This window comes from Ascaphus truei, unplaced genomic scaffold (genome assembly GCF_040206685.1).
Source record: "Ascaphus truei isolate aAscTru1 unplaced genomic scaffold, aAscTru1.hap1 HAP1_SCAFFOLD_256, whole genome shotgun sequence".
Lineage (NCBI taxonomy): Eukaryota > Metazoa > Chordata > Amphibia > Anura > Ascaphidae > Ascaphus > Ascaphus truei.
The window spans coordinates 49,382-67,148 of NW_027455492.1; the positions used below are offsets into that span (position 1 = coordinate 49,382).

Here is a 17,767-nt window from a genome sequence, read left to right on the forward strand (position 1 = left end):
TGTATTGATTTATTTTAATATATGCTTATCTAATTTTAATATATGCTTATCTAACCCATTATTTATATTTACAGGCACATCTCACTATCCCTGACATTAGGGGCTTCCAAAGGTAGCTCCTATAAAGAGATATAACTGTCTAAATTTAAACCATGCCCTTAATCCAGGTGTTTCTCCAATTAAACTAATGGGGGCACCTATAAATGCAGCACACAATGAGCATCCGGCAGGAACCTGACGAAGCTTATTGCGAAACGCGTAGTTCCCTGCCGGAGCTCATTGACAGAGGGACCCAGCACACTGCAGGACATCCGGTTTAGATCCCCCTTTCCGGTTCCGCTGCCGGACGCGCCAGTTGGAGCAAAAAACGGAGGAGGAGATCGTGCAGGAGTGCTCTGAGCGGATGATGCTGGGCAAGTGATTTTGTATATTCGTTTAGTGTGAGAGTCCTTTTTTGTGTTTGCTTCAGTACATCACATACTGTTTAGTTCGTTGTGTTATCGTGTCATATTGTTTTATACCTTTTAAGCACCACAACATGTATGCATAGTGTATGCACATGTCTTCACTGTTAACCCATTAAAGACCTTTTAATTCATTTTGACTTTTGGTTTGCACATTTCTTTTTGGTCATTTGGGATACGGGGAGAGGAGACACTCACACACCACACCCATCGGGGGACAACTCTGCTGAAACAACAGGACACCATCCATACAGGACATTACCCTCTGAGGGCAAGGACTCACATCAGGCCGTGTGAGTTTAATGTATATCTGAGACTCCAGTATATGAGTCTGTATTTACCCACACCAGTCAGCGTTGAGGGAGAGACACCACACAAGCCCGTGTGAGTCACTGGATCCATATATTCTATGCATTCTGTGATTAGTTAGTGGGAACCCACCATCCATCCCACAACCGTCCACTCCTACCCCACCCCTCTACTCCCCCTTCCCACTCCCCCCCTCCCCTTTTTTTCCCCCCAATCCCCCAATGTGGACATGATACACTAATATCGTGTTTTATTCTTTTATTCTTGTCTTAATACTGCATCCGGATCCACTATATCCGTGAAGTCCACGAGGTTCGCGCTGACCATCTTCACACCACTACTGCCACGCTGAGAAGGACACGGGATTCCCTTCTCCAAGGTCAAGCAGCAACCACAAAATCAACTAAAAGGGCCAGTATATGTTTTTCTACACACCCTTTTGCACCACAAACACCAAAATCATATTTTATATTTTATCATTTTTTAACAGAGTAAGGCGTTACAACAACTTTTTAAGCCACAAAATTTAGGGAGCGCCCCAGTCCAAATAACCTCCAGACTTCTCTAATCCCATCCTGGTGGCAGCACCCCACATTAGAAATCTCAACATGGAAGTAGCAACCATAGAGATAGAAGATATGGTCGAAATCAAGGAGAGTGTTTTCACAAAAAGAATTTTTAGAAGTAACAACATAGAGAACAAAATGAGAGAAATTGAGTCAGCGGAAATGGGAGACTTAGAAACAATAAATAATGAATTCGATAAACTAGAGAATTTACTTAAGAAGGAGACCAAAAAGGTCTGGGACAAAGTCTACCTAGAAAAATACATTGACATCAAACGTATTCCTAGGGGTTTACGGTTTGATAAAAAATCATCCTTTGAATTAGCAGATGTAGAATACAATGTACAATGGGAGGAAGCTATGGATGCCTGTTCATTCACTTTAATGAAACTTATCATTAAACACCATACAAAGACACTAATAGAAATTGACCGAGAAGTCACACTAATTCAGAAAAGATTAGAAACCTCTATAGATAATCCCACCTTCATAAGTAGGGACAGAAAACTAGCGGATGAAATAGACGCCATAGAAAAAAACCTGATAGAGTCAAAGAACAAAAAATTCAGACGAGACGAGGAAGATTATGTAGTGGGGTCAAACCCCAAATGGCAACGGGTCTCACTAGTCCCACCTAGCACCCCAAGGGATAGGAAAATGTTCAAATATAGGAGTAGAGAAGATAGTAATAAAAACCAGAATTCAAGATCCAACACATTAAGCTATCCAACGAATCCAGAGAGGCATAAGAACTATCCCAAATATGAAAACAATAAGAATGTATCATTTAATAAAGAGGCTAGACAAATTCCACCAAGAAGGCAGGAGGCGGGTGTCCTAGAAACCCCTAGAGAGAATAAAGAAACTAAAACGCACACTATTGAAGACACAGGAAGCCACAAAAGGGACGAGGCAAAGAAAAATGATAGAAACAGAGAAGAACATTGGCAGGACAATAAATACTATTCTAAAGCAAAAGAGTATCACGAAAGGTATCACACTGCTAAGCCAACAACATATAACTACAGAACTAGATCACCACTTGAACGTGATAGCAGGTATGAGAAAGAAAGGAGCAGAGATAGGGACCACAGATCACCTTACAAACACTATGGGTCAAATCGGGAATACAGAGAGAGACGCTATGAGAGAGAAGAAAGCCAAAGGAGACACTACCGGTCACCCCACAAACAATATAGGGACCAGAGCCCAAGACGGGAACGCAAATCACCTTACAGGGAACAGAGGCAAACATACAGAGAAAGACATGATAAGGAGCAAGGTCACGTGAGAGAACAACGATCACCCAGACCACATACAGGTCATTTTTTAGAACAGGCCCAAGTAGCAAAACCACCACCAATAGCCACCCAGAATCGCACTCTAGTGGTAGAAGAACAGAAAGAAATAGAAACACCAAACACAAAACTCAGAAAAAGACCACACGAGGAAAGCGGGGAGGAAGAAGGACACAGGAAAAGAGCAGCGATGTAAACAATACTGTATATTTAATCTAAGTAAAAAAGAACTCAACATAGATGAATGTAAGCTTATAAAAAAGGGGCTGAATTTCGCGCCAGTTGCTAAGGCGAATAGTTTTAATCTGTATATAGACGCACACAAATACATCAGACAGCTTACGCTTAAAAAAAAAATTCTTTCCAAAGACGCACAAACTAGGGAGATAGTAAGTAATGATACGAACATAAACATAGAGAGTGATTTTAAACATTCAAATCTTAAAAACAAGTCCAAATTCTATCCTAGCTGGGCAAAAGGCCATAATCTAGAAGTGTTCCACCAAAAAATCCAGGAAGACTTTGACAAACTGACCTCAGGTACGACAAAGATAACGAAGAACAATTTAACACTAAAAGAGAAAATCGCTTTGCAAAACTTAGAGAAAGATAAGGATATCATATTCAAACAAGCAGACAAAGGGGGGGGGGTTGTCATTATGGACACTGAATATTATAAGGGAGAAGCAGAGAGGATATTATCTGACGACATCACCTATGCACGTCTTAAGACGAATCCGCATAAAGAATTCTGTATAGAATTCCTCACCCTACTAGACAAAGGCAGTACAACAGGAGTCCTAAATGAAAAAGAATACGACTATTTAAATATAAAATTCCCAGTTATGCCGATATTTTATTTTTTACCCAAAATACATAAGGATATTAAAGCACCACCAGGGAGACCCATCATCTCTGGGATAGGCTCACTCACGTCGCGACTATCGGAATATATAGATGGTTTTCTACAACCATATGTTGCGGAGATGCGGTCCTATCTAAGAGATACCACGCAAATTCTTAATGTATTAGAACAGGTAATTTGGCAAGATGACTACAAAATCTGCACTTGTGATGTAACTTCATTATACACATCCATAAAACACAACGATGGAATTGAAGCCATCAATAGGACATTAACAAAAGACCCAACTGTTAAAATAGAACAAAGACGCTTCATTTTAGAAAGTATCAATTTTATTCTGAAGCATAACCTTTTTAAATTTGATGGAACATATTTCCTACAAAAATGTGGCACAGCGATGGGTACGAAATTCGCACCAAGTTATGCCAATCTGTTCATGGACAATTGGGAGACCGATACCATCTGGTCAGAGCATGAATTTGGTGCGGATCTCGTGCTATGGCGAAGATACATCGATGATGTGTTTTTCATCTGGAAAGGTAGTAGTGAAAACTTGAACCATTTCTTAAACTATATTAATACTAATGAGAGGAACTTGGCTTTTACAACTTGCATAGGAAATAACACGGTAGACTTCTTAGACCTTACTATTTACATAGAAGACACCAAACTAAAGACTAAAACTTTCTTCAAAAAAGTGGACTGTAACAACTACCTACTTAACACTAGCTGCCACCACAAAAAATGGTTAAAGAACATACCCCCAGGACAGTTTCGTCGAATTAGGAGAAACTGTAGCGATGACCATATTTATAGGGAACAATCCAATATTCTTAAGAAGCGTTTCATTGCTAAAAACTATGATAACGATAAGATGGATATAGCAATAAGAGAAGTAGGGGAGCTCGAACGTATTGAAATCCTTAAAACTAATCCACCTAAACCCAAAGAAGAGTTCAGCATCGCTTTCTTAACACAGTTTAGTCAGGATGCAGGAAGCATACAACAGATCCTGAATAAACACTGGCATCTCCTACAGGGAGACCCCACCCTGAAAGAGTACCTCCCAGAAAAACCGAAAGTCATCTATAAAAGGGCAGATAACATCAAAAGAAAGTTAGCACCAAGCCTCTTTAGAATGGAGAATAGAACAACAGGCCAGGACTCAAACTGGCTACAAACAGCCAAAGGTTTCCATAGATGTAATACATGCAAAGCATGCAAACAGGGAAGTAAGGAAAAAATTCAGTTCAGCTCTAATACAACAGGAGAACAGTTCAAAACCGGCAGCTTCATTAATTGCAAATCAGAATTCGTAGTCTACCTTTTAAACTGCCCCTGTGGACTCCAATATGTAGGGCGCACCAGTCGACCCCTGCGGGTGCGTATTTTGGAACACCTAGGGAATATCAGACGGAAACTAATGACACATAGTGTCTCTAAGCATTTCGCACTACATCACCAAGGAGATCCGTCGGGCCTTGAATTTAGGGGCATTGAAGTAGTCCCCCCACATTGGAGGGGAGGCGACAGACTGACATCTCTATCAAGAAAAGAAACGTTTTGGATCTACAAATTGAAAAGCCTGGTACCCACAGGCCTCAATGTAGAGATAGACATTGCAGCCTTTCTCTGAACACCCATCAATCTGCTCCAAATCCCCCATTTGTAAACAATTTTTAAACAACTTTTATTTTTTAATATTTTATAAACATCTACTATTCTATAACATCTACTATTTTATTTTATTAAATTTCATTTACATCTACCTCTTTGTTTTAACACACACTGATCCACTTCCTCTCCAATCTCCAATAGGGCGCACGTCCCAAATATGAATCTACCTCGAACCAACCCTTGAGGACCAGAAATGATGCATACCATCGCGACAACCTCTGCAACATGAATTGAAGTTAGAAAGGAGTTATGAAGAATCTGGACTATACGTTTTGAACATTTTGAACTTTTTCACCACATGAGAGCTCCGCGTCGAAATCACCTATACAAGTATTTTTCTAATATCAAATGTCTGTGTAAACCCATGCTCATGCATATTTGATATACTCTCGTCATCCGCTGGAATATACTTTTGCAATATATTTTAAACAATGACTCTACACTTAACTGAATACCGCACTATCCACAGTGTGGTAGAGATATTAGGGTTTTGAAGTAGCAATTTCGATATGCGGCCACTTGGTGGCAGCATTGTATTACAAATGAAATATCTTTTAACTAACACGGAGATATTGAGTGGTACATTTTAGATAGCTGAATGAGGAAACCAAGATTTTGGGTGTCTAGGTTGTTCTACCCTTATGTCAGATGTAGTGGCTATAAACAGTTAAGGTTTTTTAACCATCTTGATAATAATAATATTATATTTTTTCCGTCAAATATGTAATTCGTTATAACTTTTGTCACATAAATATATTTTTTGCTGTAATACACTCTGGCACATTTTTAAGTTACTTTAAAGGGATGTGTGCCACACTACCAAGATTGCTTAACTTTTACCATTAGGTTATGACAGTGTTGAGGTAATTTTCACATCCAGCCACATGGTGGCACTATTGTTTTACATATGTAAAGATTTTAACCAACAGAGAATGGTTTTAAAAATACTGCACACGGAGGAACTAAAAGATTCCAAATCACACAAATACCCCAATCAAATTCCAATTTCCACCGTTTTTTATTAAACTTAAAATGCTTCTAAGGACAAATACAATGATCATCTCTAAGTATTTTTTAAAATGTAGTTTTTATAATGTATTGATTTATTTTAATATATGCTTATCTAATTTTAATATATGCTTATCTAACCCATTATTTATATTTACAGGCACATCTCACTATCCCTGACATTAGGGGCTTCCAAAGGTAGCTCCTATAAAGAGATATAACCGTCTAAATTTAAACCATGCCCTTAATCCAGGTGTTTCTCCAATTAAACTAATGGGGGCACCTATAAATGCAGCACACAATGAGCATCCGGCAGGAACCTGACAAAGCTTATTGCGAAACGCGTAGTTCCCTGCCGGAGCTCATTGACAGAGGGACCCAGCACACTGCAGGACATCCGGTTCAGATCCCCCTTTCCGGTTCCGCTGCCGGACGCGCCAGTTGGAGCAAAAAACGGAGGAGGAGATCGTGCAGGAGTGCTCTGAGCGGATGATGCTGGGCAAGTGATTTTGTATATTCGTTTAGTGTGAGAGTCCTTTTTTGTGTTTGCTTCAGTACATCACATACTGTTTAGTTCATTGTGTTATCGTGTCATATATTGTTTTATACCTTTTAAGCACCACAACATGTATGCATAGTGTATGCACATGTCTTCACTGTTAACCCATTAAAGACCTTTTAATTCATTTTGACTTTTGGTTTGCACATTGCTTTTTGGTCATTTGGGATACGGGGAGAGGAGACACTCACACACCACACCCATCGGGGGACAACTCTGCTGAAACAACAGGACACCATCCATACAGGACATTACCCTCTGAGGGCAAGGACTCACATCAGGCCGTGTGAGTTTAATGTATATCTGAGACTCCAGTATATGAGTCTGTATTTACCCACACCAGTCAGCGTTGAGGGAGAGTCACCACACAAGCCCGTGTGAGTCACTGGATCCATATATTCTATGTATTCTGTGATTAGTTAGTGGGAACCCACCATCCATCCCACCACCGTCCACTCCTACCCCACCCCCCTACTCCCCCTTCCCACTCCCCCCCTCCCCTTTTTTTCCCCCCAATCCCCCAATGTGGACATGATACACTAATATCGTGTTTTATTCTTTTATTCTAGTCACCCCGTCACCCCAGTCAGTCACCCCGTCACCCCCCCCCCAGTCAGCCACCCCCCCCAGTCAGTCACCCCCCCCCCGAGTCCGTCATGCCTCCCCCCCCCAGTCAGTCATGCCTCCCCCCCCCCCAGTCAGGCCACCCCCCCCAGTCAGTCACCCCCGCCCCAGTCAGTCACCCACCCTCTCTCTCTCTGTGTATCACCCACCCTCTGTGTGTGGTCACCCACCGTTTCTCCCCTCTGTGTCTCCCCCCTCTGTCTCTCCACTCTCTCTCCCCCCCACACTCTCTCTCACCCCCACACTCTCTCTCTCACCCCCACACTCTCTCTCCCCCCCACACTCTCTCTCCCCCCCACACTCTCTCTCCCCCCCACACTCTCTCTCTCTCCCCCCACACTCTCTCCTCTCCCCCCACACTCTCTCTCATCTCCCCCCCACACTCTCTCCCCCCCCACTCTCTCACCCCCCCCCACACTCTCACACTCCCCCCCACACTCTCTCTCCCCCCCACACTCACACTCCCCCCCCCACACACTCTCTCCCCCCCACACTCGCCACCCCCCCACACTCTCTCCCCCCACACTCTCTCTCCCCCCACACTCTCTCTCTCCCCCCCACACTCTCTCTCTCCCCCACACTCTCTCTCTCTCCCCCCCACTCTCTCCCCCCCACACACTCTCCCCCTCACACTCTCTCCCTCTCCCCCCACACTCCATCCCTCTCCCCCCCACACTCCCTACCCCTCCTCTCCCCCCCCACACTCTCTCTCTCCCCCCCCACACTCTCTCTCATCCCCCCCCACACTCTCTCCCTCTCCCCCCCCACACTCACTCCTCTCCCCCCCACACTCTCTCTCTCCCCCCCCCACACTCTCTCTCTCCCCCCCACACTCTCTCCACCCCCCTCACACTCTCTCCCCACACCCCCCCACACTCTCTCCCCCCCCACACTCTCTCCCCCCCACACTCTCTCCCCCCCACACTGTCTCCCCCCACACTCACTCCCCCCCACACTCTCTCCCCCCACACTCCTCCCCCCCCACACTCTCTCCCCCCCACACTCTCTCCCCCCCACACTCTCTCCCCCCCACACTCTCTCCCCCCCACACTCTCTCCCCCCCACACTCTCTCCCCCCCACACTCTCTCCCCCCCCACACTCTCTCCCCCCCACACTCTCTCCCCACCCACACTCTCTCTCTCTCCCCCACACACTCTCTCTCTCGCTCTCTCGCTCTCTCTCTCCCACGCGCGCTCTCCCACGCGCTCTCTCCCCCACACACTCTCTCTCTCCCCCACACACTCTCTCTCTCCCCCACACACTCTCTCTCCCCCACACACTCTCTCTCTCCCCCACACTCTCTCTCTCCCCCGCACACTCTCTCTCTCCCCCCCACACTTTCTCTCTCCCCCCCACACTTTCTCTCTCCCCCACACTCTCTCCCCCACACTCGCTCTCTCTCCCCCACACTCGCTCTCTCTCCCCCACACTCTCTCTCGCTCTTTCTCTCCCACGCGCGCTCTCTCTCCCACGCGCGCTCTCTCCCCCACGCTCTCTCTCTCTCCCCCACACACTCTCTCTCTCTCCCCCACACTCTCTCTCTCTCTCCCCCCCCACACTCTCTCTCTCTCCCCCACACCTCTCTCTCTCTCCCGCACACACTCTCTCTCCCCCCCACACTTTCACTCTCCCCCCCACACTTTCTCTCTCCCCCCCACACTTCTCTCTCCCCCACACTCTCTCTCTCCCCCACACTCTCTCTCCCCCACACTCTCTCTCCCCCACACTCTCTCTCCCCCACACTCTCTCCCCCACACTCTCTCTCTCCCCCACACTCTCTCTCTCTCCCCCACACACCTCTCTCCCCCACACTCTCTCTCCCCCCCACACTCTCTCTCTCTCCCCCCCACACTCTCTCTCTCTCTCCCCCACACTCTCTCACTCCCCCCACACTCTCTCTCTCTCCCCCACACTCTCTCTCTCTCCCCCACCACTCTCTCTCTCTCCCCCACACTCTCTCTCTCTCCCCCCCACACTCTCTCTCCCCCACACTCTCTCTTCCCCCACACTCTCTCTCTCCCCCACACTCTCTCTCTCCCCCACACTCTCTCTCTCCCCCCACTCTCTCTCTCTCCCCCCACACTCTCTCTTCCCCCACACACTCTCTCTCCCCCACACTCTCTCTCTCCCCCACACTCTCTCTCTCCCCCCACACTCTCTCTCTCCCCCACACTCTCTCTCTCCCCACTCTCTCTCTCTCTCCCACACTCTCTCTCTCTCGCCCCCACACTCTCTCTCGCCCCCACGCTCTCTCTCTCGCCCCCACTCTCTCTCTCTCTCACCCACACTCTCTCTCTCTCACCCACACTCTCTCTCTCACCCACACTCTCTCTCTCTCCCCCACACTCTCTCTCGCTCTCTCGCTCTCTCTCCCACGCGCGCTCTCTCTCCCACGCGCGCTCTCTCTCCCACGCGCTCTCTCTCTACCACGCTCTCTCCCCCACGCTCTCTCTCTCTCCCCCACACACTCTCTCTCTCTCCCCCACACTCTCTCTCTCTCCCGCACACACTCTCTCTCCCCCCCACACTTTCTCTCTCCCCCCCACACTTTCTCTCCCCCCCCACACTTTCTCTCTCCCCCACACTCTCTCTCTCCCCCACACTCTCTCTCCCCCACACTCTCTCCCCCACACTCTCTCTCTCCCCCACACTCTCTCTCTCTCCCCCACACTCTCTCTCTCCCCCACACTCTCTCTCTCTCCCCCCACACTCTCTCTCTCTCCCCCCACACTCTCTCTCTCTCTCCCCCACACTCTCTCTCTCTCTCCCCCCACACTCTCTCTCTCCCCCACACTCTCTCTCTCTCCCCCACACTCTCTCTCTCTCCCCCACACTCTCTCTCTCTCCCCCACACTCTCTCTCTCTCCCCCCACACTCTCTCTTTCCCCCACACTCTCTCTCTCCCCCACACTCTCTCTCTCCCCCACACTCTCTCCCCCACACTCTCTCTCTCCCCCACACTCTCTCTCTCCCCCCACTCTCTCTCTCTCTCCCACACTCTCTCTCTCTCGCCCCCACACTCTCTCTCGCCCCCACGCTCTCTCTCTCACCCACACTCTCTCTCTCTCTCACCCACACTCTCTCTCTCTCACCCACACTCTCTCTCTCACCCACACTCTCTCTCTCTCCCCCACACTCTCTCCCCCCCACACTCTCTCCCCCCCACACTCTCTCCCCACCCACACTCTCTCTCTCTCACCCACACTCTCTCCCCACCCACACTCTCTCTCACCCACACTCTCTCTCTTTCCCCCACACTCTCTCTCTCCCCCACACTCTCTCTCTCCCCCACACTCTCTCTCTCCCCCACACTCTCTCTCTCTCCCCCACACACTCTCTCTCGCTCTCTCGCTCTCTCTCCCACGCGCGCTCTCTCTCCCACGCGCTCTCTCCCCCACACACTCTCTCTCTCTCCCCCACACACTCTCTCTCTCTCCCCCACACACTCTCTCTCTCTCCCCCACACACACTCTCTCTCTCTCCCCCACACACTCTCTCTCTCTCCCCCACACACTCTCTCTCTCTCCCCCCCACACTTTCTCTCTCCCCCCACACTTTCTCTCTCCCCCACACTCTCTCTCCCCCACACTCTCTCCCCACACTCTCTCTCGCTCTCTCGCTCTCTCTCCCACGCGCGCTCTCTCTCCCACGCGCTCTCTCTCTACCACGCTCTCTCCCCCACGCTCTCTCTCTCTCCCCACACACTCTCTCTCTCTCCCCCACACTCTCTCTCTCTCCCGCACACTCTCTCTCTCCCCCCAACACTTTCTCTCTCCCCCCCCACACTTTCTCTCTCCCCCCCACACTTTCTCTCTCCCCCACACTCTCTCTCTCCCCCACACTCTCTCCCTCCCCCACACTCTCTCTCTCTCCCCCACACTCTCTCTCTCCCCCACACTCTCTCTCTCCCCCACACTCTCACTCTCTCCCCCACACTCTCTCTCTCTCCCCCCACCACTCTCTCTCTCTCCCCCCACACTCTCTCTCTCCCCCACTCTCTCTCTCTCTCTGCCCCCCACACTCTCTCTCTCTCCCCCACACTCTCTCTCTCTCCCCCACTCTCTCTCTCTCTCCCCCACACTCTCTCTTTCCCCACACTCTCTCTCTTTCCCCCATACTCTCTCTCTCCCCCCACACTCTCTCTCTCCCCCACACTCTCTCTCTCCCCCACACTCTCTCTCTCCCCCACACTCTCTCTCTCCCCCACACTCTCTCTATCTCGCCCCCACACTCTCTCTCTCTCGCCCCCACACTCTCTCTCGCCCCCACGCTCTCTCTCTCTCACCCACACTCTCTCTCTCTCTCACCCACACTCTCTCTCTCTCACCCACACTCTCTCTCTCACCCACACTCTCTCTCTCACCCACACTCTCTCTCTCACCCACACTCTCTCTCTCCCACACTCTCTCTCTCTCTCCCACACTCTCTCTCTTCCCCACACTCTCTCTTCCCCACACTCTCTCTCTCCCCACTCTCTCTCTCCCCCTCTCTCTCTCTCGCCCCCACACTCTCTCTCTCCCCCACACTCTCTCTCTCCCCCACACTCTCTTTCTCCCCTACACTCTCTTTCTCCCCCACACTCTCTCTCCCCCACACTCTCTCTCTCCCACACTCTCTCTCTCTCCCACACTCTCTCTCTCCCCACACTCTCTCTCTCCCCCACACTCTCTCTCTCCCCCACACTCTCTCTCTCCCCACACTCTCTCTCTCCCCCACACTCTCTCTCTCCCACACTTTTTCCTGTTTTACTTCTCTCTACCCCACACTTTCTCTCTTTATCCCCCACACTCTCTCTCTCTCTCTGTCCCCCACACTGCAGCAAAGGTTATTCCCACCTTTCTCCTAGGGCAGGGATATCCAAACAATGTAATTCCAGCGCACAGCAAAAAGAGAGTCGGGTTAATAAAAAATAAAATAATTTATTTAAACCGCATTAAAAAAATAGAGGGTGCAACCTTTCAAGGATGAGGTGTGTATGTATATATATGTGTGTGTGTATGTATATACAGTATATGTGTGTGGACTGGGGGCGGGACTAGGTGGCGAGTAGATTTTTTGGTTGGGCGAGTAGATTTTTGGGTGATTTGTCGAACACTGTATATATATATATATATATATATAGCTTATTGCTGCAGCAAAGGTTATTCCCACCTTTCTCCTAGGGCAGGGATATCCAAACAATGTAATTCCAGCGCACAGCAAAAAGAGAGTCGGGTTAATAAAAAATAAATAATTTATTTAAACCGCATTAAAAAAATAGAGGGTGCAACCTTTCAAGGATGAGTTGTGTATGTATATATATGTGTGTGTGTATGTATATACAGTATATGTGTGTGTGTATATATATACTTTTATTTTTAATTATTTTATTTTTTATTAACCCGACTCTCTTTTTGCTGTGCGCTGGAATTACATTGTTTGGATATCCCTGCCCTAGGAGAAAGGTGGGAATAACCTTTGCTGCAGCAATAAGCTTGAGAAGTATATTAGTTATATTTTTTCTTACATTTTCTTTTGAAGATTTTTTGCACCATAATGTATGGCACTTTTTGTTAAACTGTTTTAATTGCTGTGTAGCACAAATCAGGAAAAATGATGTAAATACGGCAGAAACGTCGGTTCCTATTTTAATCAACCAAGTTAAGTCTACTGTAAGCTGTATATTTACCCATTTTTGGACATTAGTGGTGTCAAGTGTGGGGGTTTTGGCCCAGGATTACAGGGGTTAAACCCCATTAGGCCACCCTCTACTCTCACCTGAGAAGCAAGGGGTTAACTGGGCTGGAGTCCAGTAATGTGGTTTTGCCTTGCTTCAGCCATCCAACTGTTTATTCCCCTGTAAAAATTTATTGTTTCTGTTCCAGTGACTGCACCACACAAACACTGGAATCCATCCGGGAGGGCAAGGGTTAATAGTTGAATAGTGATTCTAGCCCTTTGTTTAAGTTACCCTCAAAGATGCCTGCCTACTAAGGAATGCGACCAAATGTTTAGGAAGCTGGAGTGGTTGGTGAGTGTTAAAACTCACACTTACAACCATAGTATCCTGCCAGACACTCAATTTGGTAGACTGGCCAAACGCCCCTGATTTAGGAGTGGGGGCTACAGAATGAGTGACCTTATTAAATATAAGAATATTATGAGATGTCCTCGGCTGAACATGCTATAAGTTACATATGTGTAAGCGGGGGGCCGAGCCGCAAATAATGATTACAGACACCTGCTGTTTAGCAGGTCCTATGAGACAGATATTAATATCTCTCTTAATTTTAGTATTACACTGTAATATTTAGTCTTATTGGGAGCGTCATGCGTGTCGGAATGTATTAATATGGCTCGCGTGCCAGTAAGTTTCACTGAACTGAAGTTATGACGTTATTTAGATAGGAAAAGCAGTTTTTAAACGTCCTTGGGTGGGAGGAGTTTTACTCTGAGGAAAACTGTCAACCTCACCACTGATTTATGAGAGGGGCTGGGTTTAGGTTGTGTTCAATGGGAAATAATTGTATAAGAACCAGGCTCAGCCTATGGCTATTGTCTTTCGTGTCTTGATGATTATGAAGATTGCTGTATGAACTGCCAGTCCAGATGTGACTGTTTCATCATTCCATCTTAAGTGAGTGTCCATATTTTGTCTGTCATTTGTATATCTCGTGTGTTCACCTTTTTCAAGGAATAAATTATATTTTATCATATCTAAGTCTCGTCCAGTTCAACCCAGTTATATTTTGGTGTGTATTATTAATAGCCTGTCTCAAAGCTACCGTCACAAGTGGTCAGATACTCGTGGGATGCCAATGGCTAGCTGGCCCCTTGAGCCACTAAAGGGTTAATATATCACAAAGTACAACAAAAGTTATTTGATAAGAACAATATATGAAGAACATTGATACAGGGAGTAATGTGATTTCTATTACTGGCGTGAGGAGAAAATATTTATTTCCATTTATGAGACATAATTGTAACATGATTAATTGGGGTGTTTTTTTTGCCTTCCTCTGGGTGAATGTAACGATAACAATGTAGCTTTAATTATGTTCAGTATGTTGCACGAGTAGAATTTTATAAAGGTTCAACTCAATGAACATATATCTCTCATCCAAATCTTCTCTGATGCATTGCAATGTTACATTAATACATTTTCTCACCATAGATGTATCTTCAGCACATGACTCGTCTGTGAGCAAGAAGCAACGTAAGAAATGTCCCAAACATCAAATTACATGAGGGGTTAATGGAAATATGTTTTAAGGACTTCAACATTGCATAAGTCTGTATGAGAATTGGAACAAGATTACCAGAAACTCGGCAGAGCATTTCTATACATCAACAGCCTTTTACTAAACTTACAGACACCGCAAGACAAGGAGAGGGTTTAAAGAACAGAGACATGAACCCCTACTGTGGGACATACGATAATGTTATACCGCAGATAATCCATACAGGGAAGAAATCCTATAACTGCTCTGAATGTGGGAAAAGCTTCAATAAGAAATATCATCTTGTTACACACCAAATAATCCACACAGGGGTGAAGCCTTATAACTGCTCTGAATGTGGGAAAAGCTTCAGTCAGAAATCAGGTCTTGTTACACACCAAAGAATCCACACAGGGGTGAAGCCTTATAACTGCTCTGAATGTGGGACTAGTTTCCATGATCAATCAAGTTTTTGTAGACACCAAAGAATCCACACAGGGGAGAGACCCTATAACTGCTCTGAATGTGGGAAAAGCTTCATTAAGAAATCGCATCTTGTTACACACCAAAGAATCCACACAGGCGTGAGACTTTCTAACTGCTCTGAATGTGGGAAAAGCTTCAGTAACAAATGGCTCTTGTTACACACCAAAGAATCCACACAGATGTGAGACCTTTTAACTGCTCTGAATGTGGGAAAAGCTTCAAGCAGAAATCAATTCTTGTTACACACCAAAGAATCCACACAGGGGTGAGACCTTATAAATGCTCTGAATGTGGGAAAAGCTTCTGTCAAAAATCAAGTCTTGTTACACACCAAAGAATCCACACAGGGGAGAAGCCTTATGATTGCTCTGAATGTGGGAAAAGCTTCAGTCGGAAATCGCATCTTGTTACACACCAAAGAATCCACACAAGGGAGAGGCCCTATAACTGCTCTGAATGTGGGAAAAGCTTCAGTCGGAAATCGCATCTTGTTAGACACCAAACAATCCACACAGGGATGACACCCTATAAACTGCCCTGAATGTGGAAAAAGCTTCAGTAAGAAATCACATCTTATCTCGGGAGATCTCAGACTTCTCTGCTGTCGATGCCGGCTCCATTCTTGATCAAAATCTCACTCCTACTCTGTACTCTGAACAGTCACGACTTTGGACTCCTTCCCCCCCTCGTACATAGATACACATTCTCTACTGTTTAAAATGCATTCTCTACTGTTTAAAATGCATTCAATTTGTATTAATTATGGGGTATATTTTAGTGCAATTCACTAAGGCTTCTTCAGGAGTTAATGTGGGTATATCTGTCCCTACCTTCTTTATAGGCACTTCCCTGTTTCTATTGGTTCCCATAAGCGCAATCCAATTGATTGAGAAACATCTTGATGTAATATTTCTCTTCTACATTGAGTTTGTATACTATGTAACATACTTTGTGTATCTGCACTATTCTATATAGATTATAAAATATAACTTGTGTGATTATAGATAACCAGATCTGTGTCTTTAACATTCAGAGATTGGTTATATCTCTATTTAACACTTCTCTTTGCATTAAGTTTATGCTATGGATTCTGTGTTATATTGTACTACAGTATTTGGGGTTTCAGTATATTCCCACTGCTATATGTATTACTCTGTGTATTAGATTTTAAGTAAAGAATTGTGCAAATTAAGATAACCCCGATCTGTGTCTTTAATTATTAGACACATTAGACAGTGAATCTCTTTCCCCTCTATATACACTATTTGAGGGACTATATGTGTCTGATTATTTAAGATGTCTTTTTTCAACAAATGTAGTTCATCAATATTTGTTGATTTAAATTCTTTCCTTTACATTCAAATTATGAGTGATATGTGTGATTTAAGATATTCCTATCTAGGTCTTTATTTATTAGACATAAATGGACTATATATCTTTCTTTATTAAATTCAGTGTGATTTAAGATATTCCTATGTCTTTATTTATCAGACATAGATGGACTATATATCTTTCTGAGGTTCGTTACTGTATTAAATTCAGTGTGTGATTTAAGATAATCATTCTTTGTCTCTAATTAGATATGTCTTTCTATACATATACTGTATAAGTGATACTTATTCCTAATGGGGATAGTAACATTCTCTATTGAATATATTCATCCTTTCTTTAAGGGTGTAATTTCCAATAAGCTGCCACTCTTACAGTAGTTTGTGAATTAAACCAACTTTATTCTAAGTAGTGATACCATGTTAAATATGCATCAAATTGTCTGCCCTTTATTAACATGGCTGCAAAGTAACAGTATATACCCAGCGGCGTTTGTATTGATTTATATGTATGGGACAAGGAATCAGATGGTGGTTATGTTATGATATAACAGTAAATCCTTCTCCTGAATGTATACTGATTATTGTTAGGAGTACCAATTACATTTCAGTGCACAGTATTACAACTGTCACACACACGATGCACAGCTATCTCTCACTCCCTGACACACACACGATGCACAGCTATCTCTCCCTGTCACACACACACACGATGCACAGCTATCTCTCACTCCCTGACACACACACACGATGCACAACTATCTCTCACTGTCACACACACACGATGCACAGCTATTTCTCACTATCACACACACACGATGCAAAGCTATCTCTCCATGTCACACACACACGATGCACAACTATCTCTCACTGTCACACACACACACGATGAACAGTAATCTCTCACTATCACACACACGATGCACAGCTATCTCTCCATGTCACACACACACGATGCACAACTATCTCTCTCTGTCACACACACACAATGCACAGCTATCTCTCACTCCCTGACACACACACACGATGCACAGCTATCTCTCACTGTCACACACACATGATGCACAGCTATCTCTCACTGTCACACACACACACGATGCACAGCTATCTCTCACTGTCACATGCACACGATGCACAGCTATCTCTCCCTGTCACACACACACGATGCACAGCTATCACTCAATGTCACACACACGATGCACAGCTATCTCTCCCTGTCACACACACACGATACACAGCTATCTTTCACTGTCACACACACACACGATGCACAGCTATTTCTCACTGTCACACACACACATGATGCACAGCTATCTCTCCCTGTCACACACACACGATGCACAGCTATCTCTCACTGTCACACACACACACACGATGCACAGC

At 45.7% G+C, this 17,767-nt stretch overlaps 2 protein-coding genes across 2 annotated transcripts; both read left to right on the forward strand.

Moving 5' to 3' along the window:
* The first annotated feature begins 2,851 nt into the window (after nucleotides 1-2,851).
* On the forward strand, nucleotides 2,852-6,879 carry LOC142481346 (uncharacterized). The gene is made up of 2 exons (XM_075582815.1): nucleotides 2,852-5,509; nucleotides 6,348-6,879. Exon 1 carries the CDS (start codon nucleotides 3,297-3,299, stop codon nucleotides 5,136-5,138), a length of 1,842 nt encoding a protein of 613 aa, XP_075438930.1. The 5' UTR covers nucleotides 2,852-3,296; the 3' UTR covers nucleotides 5,139-5,509; nucleotides 6,348-6,879.
* Nucleotides 5,305-16,937, forward strand: LOC142481347 (uncharacterized). Its single transcript, XM_075582816.1, is given in 4 exon segments — nucleotides 5,305-6,686; nucleotides 14,525-15,200; nucleotides 15,203-15,588; nucleotides 15,590-16,937. Coding segments are annotated over 3 exon segments (1,032 nt in total). The 5' UTR covers nucleotides 5,305-6,686; nucleotides 14,525-14,647; the 3' UTR covers nucleotides 15,683-16,937.
* The last annotated feature ends 830 nt before the right edge of the window (nucleotides 16,938-17,767 follow it).

Bases quoted from the DNA above. Each gene is read 5' to 3' on its own strand.
- LOC142481346 (XM_075582815.1), top strand. From the start codon at position 3,297: ATGGACACTGAATATTATAAGGGAGAAGCAGAGAGGATATTATCTGAC.